At 36.8% G+C, this 15,630-nt stretch overlaps 1 protein-coding gene across 1 annotated transcript in view; it reads right to left on the bottom strand.

Annotated features, from left to right (window-relative positions):
* The window catches only part of COL4A2 (collagen type IV alpha 2 chain), a 201,561-nt gene that overhangs the window by 74,503 nt on the left and 111,428 nt on the right, over window positions 1–15,630 (bottom strand). Inside the window, exons 11-17 of the mRNA XM_081313055.1 lie at window positions 12,327–12,362; window positions 11,447–11,488; window positions 11,086–11,172; window positions 8,293–8,337; window positions 3,927–3,989; window positions 2,773–2,817; window positions 669–722 (exon numbers count right to left, since the gene is read on the bottom strand). Of these exons, the coding sequence (XP_081169181.1) occupies window positions 669–722; window positions 2,773–2,817; window positions 3,927–3,989; window positions 8,293–8,337; window positions 11,086–11,172; window positions 11,447–11,488; window positions 12,327–12,362 (372 nt within the window). The remainder of the gene's footprint in view (window positions 1–668; window positions 723–2,772; window positions 2,818–3,926; window positions 3,990–8,292; window positions 8,338–11,085; window positions 11,173–11,446; window positions 11,489–12,326; window positions 12,363–15,630) is intronic.

The raw sequence follows: 15,630 nt of genomic DNA, 5'->3' as shown, positions 1-15,630 counted from the left end.
TGAAGAAAGGCTAAAAATGGCAGTAAGAAAAAAAATGGGCATGCATAACATTAAGCAAATAATTATTTATTCATTAAACTTATTGGCCACCGATTTTACCACTAAGTAACTCCTATACCAGATGTTCTGGCATACTCATGTTTATATTTAATGAGCCTTTATACCCAACACACTTATTCAGTGTCTGTTCAGACATGTTTCAAGCATGGACAACCAGAACATTTGGCATTTTGCCATATCATATGGCTTTCAAATGATTTGACCTTGAATAATAATTGCTTTGTAACTCAGCGGACAATCATTCACATGACCAGCTGAAGAGCAAAGTAAGAGCAAAGAAAAGTAGCAGAGATGTGGATAATCCTTTCTTGTATGTGTGAAAGAGGACAATGGCTGGCATATTACAAGGAAGGAAGCATGGAGTGGGGCAACCACCCAAGGGGAAATTATAAAATGGCAAGCTTAGATTTTGTGCAAATGATGCTTGGGGTGATATTAAAAAAACAGCTTCAACTTAAAATGGATCAGTCTGTATAAATAATTTATCTCAGTAAGTTTTCTGTATATGGAAACCAAAAAATTGTATTATATTTTTTTTGTAACCTACCTATAATGATTTGTAGTTAATTGATGGTTTAACATACAATGTTGAACAAATGAATAATTACCTTCACTCCTTTCTGGCCAGGAGTGCCCTGGATTCCATAATTTCCTGGCATACCCTGAAAAAATTGAAAAGAATGGCAAGATTTCTTTTCACTGAATTCCACATGCCTGCTTCATCAGTTCCTTAATCTGCATTACAGCAGTCAGAGCCAAAACTGAGTAGGGCCAGGTAGGTGGGCTTGGTGAGATGAAGACATAGTTGGTCCAGGGAAATATACTACCACTATCCCTACTTTAAAATAACTGATAAAATTGAAAAGTAAGCTCAACATTCTTTGATTCTTTTGTTGGGTAAGACTCTAATCTCAATTTACTATGTGATCCCTCCTCCCTCTATTTGTTAGCTGCTTTTGTTGTCTTTTTTGGATATGCCTCCTCTGATACTAGTCTTTTTACTGATCTTATTTGCTACTCATTTGGGGCTGATCTTCCTTTTTTCCATCAGTTCTCTTTGTAAGAGGCATTTCTCAGTTAAGGATGAATATAAGGAGAAAGAGGTGATTTTCCTTTAAAAATGTCCTTAGGTCAATGGTGGCGAACCTATGGCACACGTGCCAGAGGGGGCACTCAGAGCCCTCTCTTTGGGTATGCACGCTTCACTCTTTGGCTACGTTTTTGCAGGAAAAAGCCATTTCTCAAGCCCCTTCCTAGCCAAAACAAGCCTCCAGAGCAAGCGCCTCGCTCTTTGGCTAGGTTTTCACAGGATTGTTTTTAAGGAGAGCGAGGCATGCTCACTCTGGAGACTTAGCAGAGACTGCAAGTTCTGTATGCCTGGAATGGGGCACTTGGGAAACAGAGCATTTTGCCAGATCTCCATTGGGATAAAAAATTGTTTCCACACCTATGGAGCACTTCCAAACACAGGGACTGGCTGCATTTGGAAACGTTCTATAGGAACTAAAAGACTGCAAGCTCTGTATGCCTGGAATGGGGTGCTTGAAAAATGGGGCACTCATTCTGTGCAGTCACCCAGGGTGTTCAAAAGTAGAGAATCCCTGTGTTTTGAATAGCCGCACCAGAGCACAAACACTCCACAATCCACAATGCCAAACCCTAGGACATCCACAATGCCAAATCCTAACCCCCACCCCAGGGCAACCACATTCCTTCACTAACCTCCTTTCCAGCTCCGTTCTCTGTGTGGAGGGCAATAAAAGAAGTTTGTGGGACTAAAAAAAATGATCAGTCTGAACTTCCAACTTCTTGTGGGGGAAAAAAAAGATCTCGCAAAGTTGGAAGGTCCGATTGAACTTTTTTTTTTTTTTACTGATAGTCCCACAAGCTTCTTTTGTTGCCCGGCACGCAGTGGCAGAGAACAGAGCTGGAATGGAGGTTAGTGAAGGGAGGCTTTGGGGAAGTGAGGGGAGATGGGGAAGGGTCTGTTTTGGCCTCTGCTGTCTCACTCTGCTAGCATCAAGGCTTGGAGGCTTGTTTTCGCCAGGAAAAAGCCATTTTCCAAGCCCCTTCCTGCCGAAAATGGAGCCAAAGCGCGCCTCGCTCTGATTGAGAGCAATCCTGCGAAAACAAAGATGACAAAGGACAGCATAATTAGTTCTGAAAATGAAATCCTTAAAGTGTGGAATTCTCTGCCAAATAATTTTAAGTTAATGAAAGCTCTTGGGATTGCTTTCCTTACTTTGTTTGGATCATCTTATGCTTGTGAACAGCTGTTTTCAGCTTTGAATTATATCAAATCTGACACCAGAAACAGACTAACAGATGACTTGAGTGCTGCATGTGTTGCTCTCAAGCTTACAAAGTATGAGCCAAGGTTAGACAAATTATCAGCATGTATACAACAGCAAAAATCACATTAATTGCTCAAAAGCATGCCAAATGCAAACTTTTACCTTTCAATAAAAGTTGTATCAGTTGAAAGCTTTGTTATTGTGCTTTTTTTTAAAGACAAAAGATGTTAATGTATGAGTTGTTTTTTTCTAAACTAAAACCTCAGTATTCAGGTTAAATTACCGTGTTGGCACTTTGCGATAAATAAGTGGGTTTTGGGTTGCAGTTTGGGCACTCAGTCTCTAAAAGGTTCACCCTCACTGCCTTAGGTTATCTTTCTTTCTGAAAAGCAACCTGATTCTGGGACTTCATACTTACCACATCCCCTTCAGCTCCTTTTAGACCATTGATTCCTGGCAAACCCTATAAACATTAACAAACAGAATCTTATGAAATATTTATTATCAATACCTTTAAAATAGGTTTTATTGAAATTTATTGAAATCAAATAGGATTGGTTATATCAACCATATCTGCTTATTTTATCCTAACTACATTGGGATATATTTCAAATATCTATGATCCCCAAAAAGATAAAAGTGACCATAAGTCTGATATTTTTGATGACTATGGCAATGAACAAAGGAGACTGAAATGACAGATGCCTTAGTTTTAGGGTGAACTAGCCATTCCACCTTTTACCGCCAAACATCTGGCACTGAGTTTACACTCACAAATAAATAAACAAAACCAGAAGACACAATAGCAAACCATTGTATGGTTTCCAAGAAAACCTCACAGATATTTCCATTTAGTCACAAAGAGTCCAAGAAAGACTATCTTGATTCTTCAGACCACTGTCTGCTCAACTTCCCAGCATCCAGTTCCCTCACTTTCATCTACCAGAGGTTTAAACACTCAGTAAAATACTGTACATCTTGACTTAAGTTTCACATGATGAAGACTGCAGTATGCCTCCAACAAAAGTCTGGGCTGCAAATGCTTCCTTTACACAGGAAATTAAGAGGTTTGAATGAGACACAGTACTAGAAAAGGAGAAATAGTCAAAGCTCCTTATCAATTTCACTTGAGGATATTCCTTTCTGACGATAAATATGATTCTCGGAACTCTCAGAACAGACATGTGTAAAAGGGCAAGAAAATCCACTCAAAATATGGGTAAGTCGTCCTTATTTAGTGCCTGCTTCAGACTGCAACCCTCTGTAGTTAGGATGATGCTGAGAAAATATTTTTTGTGACCAGTGCCCAGATGGGGTCGCTCTTTCCCTCCCTCCCTCCCTCCCATCGTGTGTTTGCCACTGCAGTCAGTTAGTAGGCACTGTCCAATGTAAAACCATAAGCAGAGACACAGTGGCTATTTCACTTAACAACTGAGTTGCCAGTCACAATTGTGATAGTTAAAAAAGGACCACCTGTACCAGAAACACCATTAAAAACAGTTTCATTTTCTTAGCATAGAAGGAAATAATTAGGCAAAACATAATTAATGTTTGGTTTTGTTATATGCTTACTCTTTGTCCTGGAAAGCCAGTTATTCCTTCTTCTCCCTTTTCCGCTCTTTGTGCAGAAAAACCCTGTGGGAAAAATTTTTTTTTGCACAATTGAAGCATAATAATATGTAATTTAGGACACAATACTAACACTTCACGGAGAGGATCATTATAATAATACAGAGGGTATAGTCATGAACTAGTAGTAATAGTCATTTTTCAGGGCAGCCATAAATATCTCTAAGCATATCCCAAAGATGCTTTTTTTTCTTTCCAAAAGACAATTGGCCTTTGTTTCTTTTTTCCTTTGAAAACATTTTGCTTCTCATCCAAGAAGTTCCTTCAGTTCTAACTTTCTAACCATGAGTTTTCCCATATCACATGCATCTATAACGCAGGTGCACTGCTTCTACAAAGGTCTCATCAAGTGGCAGCATATAGACAACCTCAGAAGCTAAGAAGGAACAGGCCTGACTATTATTTGGACAAGGAACCACCCAGAGATGTAGGCTTGATGGGGCTGTTGAAAAACATCCAGAAGTTAATGGCAAATGATTCTGTAATATTGTCAAGGCAACTGAATGGATGCAATTAATAAAATGCAAGGTTGAACTGAGCGACTCTCATTTTATATAGAGTCAAGTTTATGACTCAAGTATATGAAGGGAATAAGCTGTATTTTTTTCTAGCTTGGTGTAGATAAAACAGGTGTGGACTTTCCATCAGTTTAAGGGGTGCACATATTTGTGCTATCCTCCATAAATGGGCAATGACTAGATTCTGAAGTATTATGAGATGATTTTTATGTTTTCATGCACTTATGACTCTTTAACTTTTTAATACATGTAAACTTCACATCAGATTGAATGAATACACTCAAAGCTGCTATAGTTTACTTTTCCCCAACCTACAGATGCTCCCTCTTACACAGGGCTTTTTTTCTCACAGAACGCTCAGAACGGAGTTCCGGCACCTTTTTTGGATGGAACCTTGTAGGGTAGGCAAGGTGGGTTGTATGACATGTGTGAGTTCCGGCACCTTTTTCTTTTACAAAAAAAGCACTGCTCTTACAGCAGCAGTTTATTTGATCTCTAGTAGGCAGTGCTTTAAGAGCCTGGACAGATATTTTCAGAGATAATCATCCAATTCCAGATATAATTGCAGGAAAAGGAACAGAAGACAACTAAGGAGGGAGAAGAAAAATAGTACAGAGGGCAGTGGAGGCTTCTACACATCACCACTTTTTGGAACAAACAAGTCAAGAAAGGAGGGTATTTAGTATTCCAAAAATGGACCAAATTGCAATATTTTGTTGTTTAATAGAGGGACCATCAATACTGTAGTCACTTCTCTTAAAGAAAAAAGATGCCTCCTGATTTCTTTGGGAGAAAGGTTGGAGGGGAAGGGTGGGGAGAAAGAGGAAGAAAGAGAGAGAGAGGAGTGGGAAAGGCAAGAGAGAAAGCAAAACAAGGGAGGAGAAGATGGTGAAGGACAGGTAGGAAATAAAATAGTGGGGTAGAGAAAAGGGAAGCTAACTTAAGGGCTATCGGGCTACAAGTACACCAGAGAATCCAATGTGTCCATCTTGGCATAGTTATGTAGAGGCAAAAGAAACACAAGCTCCATTCTCTTCTCTCACACACTTTATGCTTTACATGCAAGAATCTGCTTGGAATATATGTGTTTGTCCTTCACAATATAGTTTTGTCCTAAGAAATGCAAATCAGAAGAATTTACAGTAAGATCAACCTTTCTATATCTTTAGTAAAATAATTCCAGATCTCAGAAAATGAACACATTTTATTTTCACTTCTGAGAAGCAACTCAAATAGATTTTTTAGCTCCTTTGATGCACTCTTCTGTGGTTAGTAGAATTAAATACAATAATACAAGAGTTTCAAATACAAGAGTTGCACAGTATTTTATGAACAATTTCTCTGCCAGTCCCCCATTCTTCTATAATTTTTGCTTGTCATTTCTGTTTGCAAAGGTTTTCTCTTTGTATGTTCACTTCATTTTACTGTTTTTTGATTACTATACGTGCAGGATTAATAATGAAGTGTCTTGATTTTTAATTAATAAATTAATAATTAATTTAATCAATAATGAAAAACAAAGTAATTTTAAAATAATTTAAACATTTTATTAAATCAAAATTATTATTAAATGTTATTTTAAAATATTTTATATTATAATTTTAAACATTATTTTGAATTATAAATTTAAATACAATTATTTTATGTTAAATATAATTTTAAATTATTATTAAATATGAAATATTAAGTTAAAATAAAAATAAAAAAGTAATTTTAAAATAAAAATAAAAAATAGAATTTATTTATGAAAATAAATTAAAAAATAAAAATAAAGATTAATAATAAAGTGTGTTGATTTTTCATATAATAGTTTCTGTTACAAGATGGAAGGGGTTTTTCTTCTCCTTTATTCCATCTTTTCTCAAAGACACTTTTAAATTATATCATCATTCACCATCAGTCATAATGTAATTGTTGCTGCACAGTGGAGGATGTCATGGCTCTGAAGAGAGTATCAGAAGCCATGGTTTCTTAGAAAACATTTTTTTTAAAAAAATTCACAATTAAATAAATTGATGCTACAATATCATTTCATTTTAAAGTCATAACTAGTAGCCAGCACAGGTTTGTTAAAAACAGATCATTCTTTGATAAAGTGACTAAACTAGTAGACCAGTGAAATGCAGTGGATGTAGTATACTTAGATTTCAGTAAGGCATTTGATAAAGTAGGCCACAACCTACTCCTTGGTAAACTAGAAAAAGGTGGAATAGACAGCATCATCACCAGATGGATCTGTAGCTGGCTGACAAACTGTTCTCAACAAGTAATCCTCAATTGGCACTACATCCACATGGAGAGAAGTAAGCAGTAGGGTATCACAAAGTTCCATCTTAGGTCTAGTATTCTTCAACATCTTCATAAATGACTTGAGGGAATTGAAGGGGAACTCATCAAACTTGCAGATGATACCAAACTGACAGGAGTAGTCAACACCCCAGAAGACAAGCTCAGGATCCAAAAAGATCTTGACAAACTTGAACAATGGGCCCTATTCAACAGAATGAGTTTCAGTCTGGAGAAAAGCAAAGTCATACATTTAGGCAGGAAAAACCAAAGGTAAAAATACAGATTGGGCGAGACCTGGCTTAAAAACAGTAACTGTGAGAGTGACCTTGGAATCCTAATGGACGATCACTTGACTATGAGCCAGCAGTGTGGAGCAGCAACCAAAAAGATTTACCTTAAGTAAATCTGAGAGGTTGTCCCACATTGTGAGTGGACATATTCCCTGTTACCCCAGAAGGAAGAATCAGAATGAATGGGTTAATATTATAAGGAAAGAATTTCAGGCTAGACATCCAGGAGAACTTCCTGACTGAAGTGGAACAGGCTGTTTTATTTCAAACTCAGTACCCTGCCTTCAGACAGAGACTGGATGACCATCTGTGAATGTTACTCCAGTGGATCCTGTACTAAGCAGGTTGTATTGGATCTATGGTTCCTTCCAACTTTACAGTATGATTCCATTAAATATGAGTTTGTCATTCTATTAAGAAAACACCAGTTCCCTACAACAATCCACATTTACGAAATTGCTGCTGAACCTCACTGAAGTGTACAAAGAAAATAACATATGGTAAAAATAATGGTGATGTGTTTAAAAATCTGCTCACATATCCTGAAAAGGTAGAGGTCTAGAACAAGTACCAGACAGCAACCTCACCCTATTTTTTTGCTTGTAAGTAGATGAACAGTTTGGGGCTGCACAAATCCATATGACCACTAGAGGGTGATGATTATCTGTATTACTTTACTACCAACTACCAGTAGTAATTATTGAGATCTGTGCATCTGTGTTTTTTGACTGATGATGACAGCCATTTCATAAATCTATTATCTCTTCCTTAAAGCCATTTTGTAGCACCATCCAGGACATGGTCTCCAATTTCAAAAAGTTTGCATCCAGTATGCTTTATTTGGGAAGCACTCAATTCTGTACAGATGGTATGCATCTTTAAATATGCTAAAAAAATAAATCATGGAATGGGAGTTTTTACTGGGAAATAATAAAAAAGAGAGTTATATAGGTTATGAATTATAAATAGTCTAAATTCTGAAATAAAAACATTTAATATGGTTAAATGCTTGTTAAATATGACAAATTCTGAAAGAAGAATATTGAATTCAAATGACTAGTTTCAATGTTATAGCTAAAATATTACATTATCATATTATCACCCAAGAACTGCTATTACTGAAATAATAATGAATCCATATATTATTGTTTTCTACGGAAATAGTGTAGGTGTTTCTCATCACAGAAATAACTGTGGTTCTTGTGGACTTACTGGAAATCCAGGTCCTCCCATCATTCCTTTTTCTCCTTTCATACCCTAATAATATAAAACAACAATAATATTAAACAAGTAGGTATATATCTCTTATTCTCTGCTAAATTTGAGCAGCTAGAATACTTCAGTTTCAATTATCTGTATGTCAATTTTTGGTGATAAATCAAAATTCATCAGAAGGGCAGAAAAAAAGAAACTTGAGGGAAACACAGGCTTAGCTTGAATTCTATTTTCTCTAAAATAGAAGCCAGCTCTTAAACTGACATAATACTTTATTTGCAAATATAGTCTCTTGGGAGTAAAAATTTACTTCCCATACATTTTACTTTCTATCCATGTTATGACAGAAGACTCTTACCCTAAGAGGTAAGCACAAACTGAAAGGGAAAAATTACTTAGAAATAAAATAACATCATTCAAAATGTTCCTTTGAAACCATAAGAGTGTTTCACCTGTACGACATAGGGATCTGTTTCATCACATGATATAAAGTCATTCTAAGGGGCAGTTTTCACAGGAGTACTTTTCCAACCTGAGATACAGGTAAATTGCCTGTAGAGTAAGGCCAACACTTGAATAACAGCAAGGCTTAACTGTGAATATTTTATTTGTTTTAATTAAATAACTTTTTTTTTCTAAATTTATGTTAAATTTAGAAAAAAGTTCTTGGATTTTTTTGCCCCATAGAGATGGTTGATTTATTTATTCCTATAACATTTAAATCAACATTAGTCTGGAGTGGTGTGACCTTTCCTGGTAAAAATTAATATGATGGCCCATGATTGGTAGGAGTTAACACTGTACTGTTTGATAAAGTGCTGGTGTTTGCTTTTTTGTTTTTGTTTTTTTGTAGCTAGCATGATTTAAGTGAAAATGCAGTCCAAACTCAGAGATGCCGGGGAAAAACCAATAAATGTCTGGTTGGCTGACTCTAAATATCTACTGACAGAAATCTGCAGGAAAAATAACCCAGTTGGCAAAGATATATTAACAAAGGAACAGAAAATAGCTAAAGGAAAGAAGAATTAGGTTACATTTGAAGCTCTACCAGATGAAGAATACAACTTAACATCATTAAGTTAGACTAGGCTGATGATAGTCCATTGGGAATTAACATTTCAAACCCTTGCCCCCTTGAGTGGGGCTCAACAAACAATACTGACAATATCCTAGCCATTTTTCTTATTTAGAATTGACACAAACAGCAAAGGTAGATGTCCACCTCATCTAAAATAAATCACTCGTATGCACTGTTTCTAGAATGTTGAGCTATTCGTACTGAAACCCAATGTGCATATGAATGAATGCACATAGATGTGATGGATTGTTCTCAAGAACTCAAAAATCTGCATTTTCAGTTCTGAGTGATGAATTGGGAGTAAAAAAGGCATTAAATCTATCTTAGGCCAACTGTAAACTCAGAATTTATGTAGAAAACAAAGAAGAACAAGAGCGTGATTAGGAAAAAACCCAATAGCTATTAATAAAACAGCAAGCCAGAAGAAGAAATTTGGGAGGAACCTACAAACATTTAAATTAGATTCTGTGAGATATGGAGATGATTTAAAATTCACCAAGGTTGCAATATAGGAAGGAATCAGCAGCATCACTAGACCATAGCACTGTTTCACTGATCTGATTCATGAAGGTGAGCCTTAAGTTCTCCTGTAGTGGTTATATAGGTAGTCCTCAACTTGTGACCACAATTGAGCACAAAATTTCTGTTGCTAAATGAGACATTTGTTAAATGGATTTTGCTCCATTTTGCTACTTTTCTTGCCACAGTTGTTAAATGAGTCACTGCAGTTGTTAAGTTAGTAACACAGTTGTTAAGTGAATCTGGCTTCCCCATTGTCTTTGCTTGTCAGGAGGTTGCAAAAGGGGATCACATGACCCCCAGCACACTGCAACTGTCATAAATATGAGTCAGTTGCCAAGTGACCACATGATCACATGACCATGGGGAGACCACAAGTGCGGAAAATACTCACAAGTCACTTTTTTCAGAGACATTATAATTTTGAATGGTCACTAAATGAACTGTTGTAAGTTGAGGACTACCTGTACTGTTTTCTCCCAATGTTGCCATAGACTGAAAAGACATTGTGATTATTTAATCACAAAAGAAGAAGAGTGATTTTATATATTGTAGGGGGTGTGTGTGTGTGGTGTTTCAGTGCAAAGTTATCCATGATTGGGGGGAGAAGGATGGGCACAAGCTCCTATAAGGGCTAAAAGTGTGTAAAAATGTAAAAAAAATCCATGACTTATATCTTACTGTCAAATATTGGAATGCAAGCCAATAAAGGCAGAGTTTGAGTAATTATATCAAATGACTCATTGATAATTTAAGACAACTCAAATTTGCTGTGGCTGCTTATAGTTGCAATATCTGCAACGTGCCATACAGACTTCTATGACTTTTTATTTTGTATTTAAGTTATCGTAATTTCAGAAATGATTCACAGAGAAACACTGATCACCAGCTTCTCAGATATTCATATTTATTTCCACATGGGCTTAAGATGTTATTGTGACTATGAAATATTTAAGTTGCTATTGATCCCCAGAGAAAAAGAAAAGAAAATATTATTGGCACAGCTTGTAAGAAGAGCAGCTTGAGGGTAAAAAAGGTAGCAAAATGATGGTAAAAGGTGAGGATACAGAAAAGACTGCAGTAATCCAATATAACAAAAGAGAGACAAGACCTACAGTGGGGAATGCTAGATAGAGCAATTCTATTTTTCAAATGAATGAATATTGTGTAATTTTGAATAATATTTCAATTACCTTGTGTTCACATAGAATTTCATCTATTGAACTGATTAATTCCCTTGTTGATGGAAGCCCAGGTGGACCAGGAGGTCCAATTTCACCCTTCAGAAAAGCCACAAAGATAAGTGTAAGAGGTAAATTAAAAATTTAAACAACATTGGATGTACATTCTTTGAACTCTGTGAAAATGAAGAACATTTGATTCTCAGACATGGGAACCTGAAGAATCTGAAGACACAATGGATGGATTGAAGAACACAGGGATTTTAAAAAGACTGCATTTCTAGTACTGTAGTCTGACCTCAAAAACAATTTGTACAGATTACATAAAGTTATGTCCATAATAGTAAATGCAAATTGATTAACTTTGTTTTACCTTTTCACCCTTCTGTCCATAAAAGCCAACGCCTCTATTGCCCTGAAATGACAGTTAATGAACATTTAACTTATGCTTACATACTTTACCAAATGGCATACCAGAAACTGCATGTTCCTCTGTAATATCAGGACTTTAATACTGTTTTACATCAAATAAAATAATTCTCTTAGATAGTTAAGTCAATTATTACATAGATCATATTCTTGAGATTTAATGTTTCCCATAATAATATACATTAAATTCCTTCTCAAAAATTAATACCAATGAAATATTCAATATATGGTTATCAGTAATACTAATTATAATACTTTAACACCATCAGACAACAATATCTGACTATCCCAGGTGCTTGGGAAGGATTTGATATATGGATAAAAATGCCAAGTCCTATCTAAACATCTGGCTGTGTCACCAACCATAATGCTTTCAGCTTGATTTCTTCCTATAAATTCGAAGCTCCTATGTAGGCTACAAATACCTTCCTGCTGATGATAAATTTGTGCATTATTAAAGAACTTTGTAGGAACCAGTACTAAAACTTGGGGAAAAAATGTTCAAAACTGATTTCATGTAAATGTTTATTCCACTGTGTCCAGTGGTGGGATTCAGCCAGTTTGCACCACTTTGGCAGAATCGGTAGCTAATTTTTTGTTGCCAAGGCCCAGAATGGAGTTCCAGAATCCGCATCCACACAGAGAACCGGTTGTTCACATATTTGAATCCCATCACTGACTGTGTCCCAACAATTTACAGTATTACAATATATCATGTTCTTCTTTCAAACAACAACAACAACAAAAAAAACATTTTAGACATTTTGAATCACCTCAGAAAACATCAGAGTCTACAAATCTAAGGTGAGTCCTGAAATACTTACAATGGGCCCTGGCAGTCCTGGGGGTCCTGGAAGTCCCTAAAAAGAATGTTTTAGAAACCAAATGTTCAATTCATGTAAATACATGGAACAGCATCAGTTACTTCACACACTGGCTACTAAGTCTACTTAAAATATATACATTCAAAAAAATAAAATCCCAAAAAAATGTTATAAATATTTAATTTTTAGTAATTTATTTTACTTATTAAATTATAAGCTTGTTAAACTTTATTTAAATAGCAGGAAATCAGGAAATTTTAGAATTTGTGTTAATCCACATTTCATATATGTCATATACCCTCTTGGTTACTTGGAGCTGACATCTGTGAGGATGTGACCACTCCTCACAACATTGAAATAATGGAAACCCTCCCTTCAAACCAATGCTCTACTGCAATATTCCATTATGTAAATGATGCAGTTGTACCAGCCCAGACCCAGTTTGGCTTAAATAGTACAAGACTACATAGTCTCTCTTACAGTGGAAGTGCAGATTTAACTGAGTTTTAATAATTTCTGGTGCATGGAGATGTTGTTGTGAATATACTACTTTATTGAAACAATCAGAATTTTTATTGTAAGTGCTGATTATTTATGTTCATTTAATCCTGCTTACAGATAGGGGTTATTTAAGCTGCTCAGAATTAGCAGTGATTGGAGTAGCATATAATCCTAGTAAAATAACACCACCATCCCCCACAATGACCTTTTTTGTTTTCAATTGTAGTGAGACGCTGCAGAATTCAATAATAGCAATATAAAGATCTTCACTTTTGCTAGATACTAAACGTGTCACCTGAGTGACCATATACTGGTAATATATCAGGTTAAAAGTATTTGGATGTCAATTTTCCATTTCCTAGCACAGGGCTTTTCAACCAGTGGTACGCGAAGTGACCCAAGTCTTAGGGAGAGGCAGCTGCAGCTGCAGGACTATCTGGGCTTGGCAAAAGCCCCAGGAACCAGCAGGGCTCCAGCTGATTGGCACTTCTGGAAGCAGTGCAGAGCTGGGTGTGAACTGAAGAAAAAGGGGGGGAGAGGAGGGAAGAAGCTATAAAAGGAGGTGGTTTGGCCAGGAAAGGGGGAAAAAGACAACAGGGAAAGAGAAGGAGCACTCAGCAGGCAGGGAGGAAACAAGGACAGGGAAGAAGCAGCTGGAATTTGCTGGAAGAAAAGGTCTCCAGCCAGGAGAATGTAATCAGCGCTGATGAAATGAAAAGCCGGCAGATGAGCATGTTGAAAAGGAGGTGGGTTTATTTAGTTTTGGATCAGCTGGCAGATTGATTGGGTTACCATAAGGATTTTTGTACAGTTTTTACAGTGTTTTGTAATTCAGAGACTTGGTTTGTGTGCTTTGGTTATTGGAATATTTTAGTCTGTACTTTAGTCTAGCAATGAGGCTAAAGTGTTGACTTCCATAGGTTTAATCCCTTTAAACAAATATAATACGTTTTACCCCCTTATCTTAAGTCTGTCTATGGCTTTTATAAAGTTTTCTTTGAAGGTAAAGGGGTTTAATTTAAAACTAAAGCTTTTTGCAATTGCCAGAGCCTTTCAGTCTTATTGCAACATTGTGACATGTAACATGCCTGAGGCAGCTAAAAGAACACCCCCCCCCCCTGGAGTTTATGTGTTTCTTTATTTTGTGAGCCTTTCTTGTGTAATAATAATAATAATAATAATAATAATAATAATAATAATAATAATAATAATAATAATAATAATAATAATAATAATAATAATAATGTTGGAAGGGACCTTGGAGGTCATCTAGTCCAACCCCCTGCTCAGGCAGGAAACCTTACACCATTTCAGGCAAATGGCTGTCCAGTCTCTTCTTAAAAACCTCCAGTGTTGGAGAATTCACCACCTCTGGAGGCAGGTTGTTCCACTGGTTAATTGTTCTAACTGTCAGGAAGTTTCTCCTTAGTTCTAGGTTGCTTCTCTCCTTGACTAGTTTCCATCCGTTGCTTCTCGTCCTGCTTTCAGGTGCTTTGGAGAATAGCTTGACTCCCTCTTCTTTGTGGTAGCCCCTGAGATATTGGAACACTGCTATCATGTCACCCCTCACCCTTCTCTTCATTAAACTACACATACCCAATTCCAGCAACCGTTCCCTATATGTTTTAGCCTCCAGCCCCCTAATCATCTTTGTTGCTCTTCTCTGTACCCTTTCTAGAGTCTCGACATCTTTTTTACATCGTGGTGACCAAAACTGGATGCAGTATTCCAGGTGTGGCCTTACCAAAGCATTGTAAAGTGGTATTAGTACTTCACTTGATCTTGATTCTATCCCTCTGTTAATGCAGCCTAGCACTGTGTTGGCTTTTTTGGCAGCTGCAGCACACTGCTGGCTCATATTGAAGTGATTGTCTACTAGGACTCCGAGATCCCTCTCACAGTTACTACTATTGAGCAAGGTACCACCTATACTATACCTGTGCATTTGATTTTTTCTGCCTAAATGTAGAACCTTACTTTTTTCACCATTGAATTTCATTTTGTTAGATAGTGCCCAGTGTTCGAGTCTGTCCAGATCCTTCTGTATCTTAAGCCTATCTTCTGGAGTATTGGCTACTCCTGCTAGCTTGGTGTCGTCTGCAAATTTGATGAGTTCCCCATCTATCCCCTCATCCAAATCATTAATGAAGATATTGAAGAGCACTGGGCCTAGAACAGAGCCCTGGGGCACCCCACTATCCTTCCATGTAGATGCAGTTCCATTGAGGACCACACGCTGAGTACGGCCTGTCAGCCAGCTACGAATCCATCTGGTGGTAATGGTATCTAACCCACATTTTTCTATCTTATCAAGTAGTAGATTGTGATCTACTTTATCAAATGCCTTACTGAAGTCCAAGTAAATTATATCTACAGCATTCCTCTGGTCCACTAGTTTTGTCACTTGGTCAAAGAATGTAATAAGATTTGTCTGGCATGATCTGTTTTTGACAAACCCATGTTGACTTTTAGTGATGACTTTGTTTGCATCAAGATGTTCGCTGATTTGTTGTTTGATTATCTTTTCCAGAATCTCCCCAGGTATTGAGGTCAGGCTGATAGGTCTGTAGTTTCCTGGATCTATTTTTTCCCTTTTTTGAAGATGGGAACTACATCAGCTCTCTTCCAGTTCTCTGGTAGTTCCCCAGTGCTCCAGGATCTTTGAAAAATATAGTTCAGTGGTTCTGAGATCACGTCTGCCAGTTCCTTCAGAACCTTGGGGTGTAATCCATCTGGGCCTGGTGATTTGAACTTGTCTAGGCTGGACAGATGCTCACTTACCATTTTCTTGCCTATCTTAACT

This window comes from Vipera berus (assembly GCF_964194415.1).
Source record: "Vipera berus genome assembly, chromosome: 1".
NCBI lineage: Eukaryota > Metazoa > Chordata > Lepidosauria > Squamata > Viperidae > Vipera > Vipera berus.
Note: the sequence above shows the minus strand (reverse complement) of the source record. Positions and strands in the feature narration are given on the sequence as shown.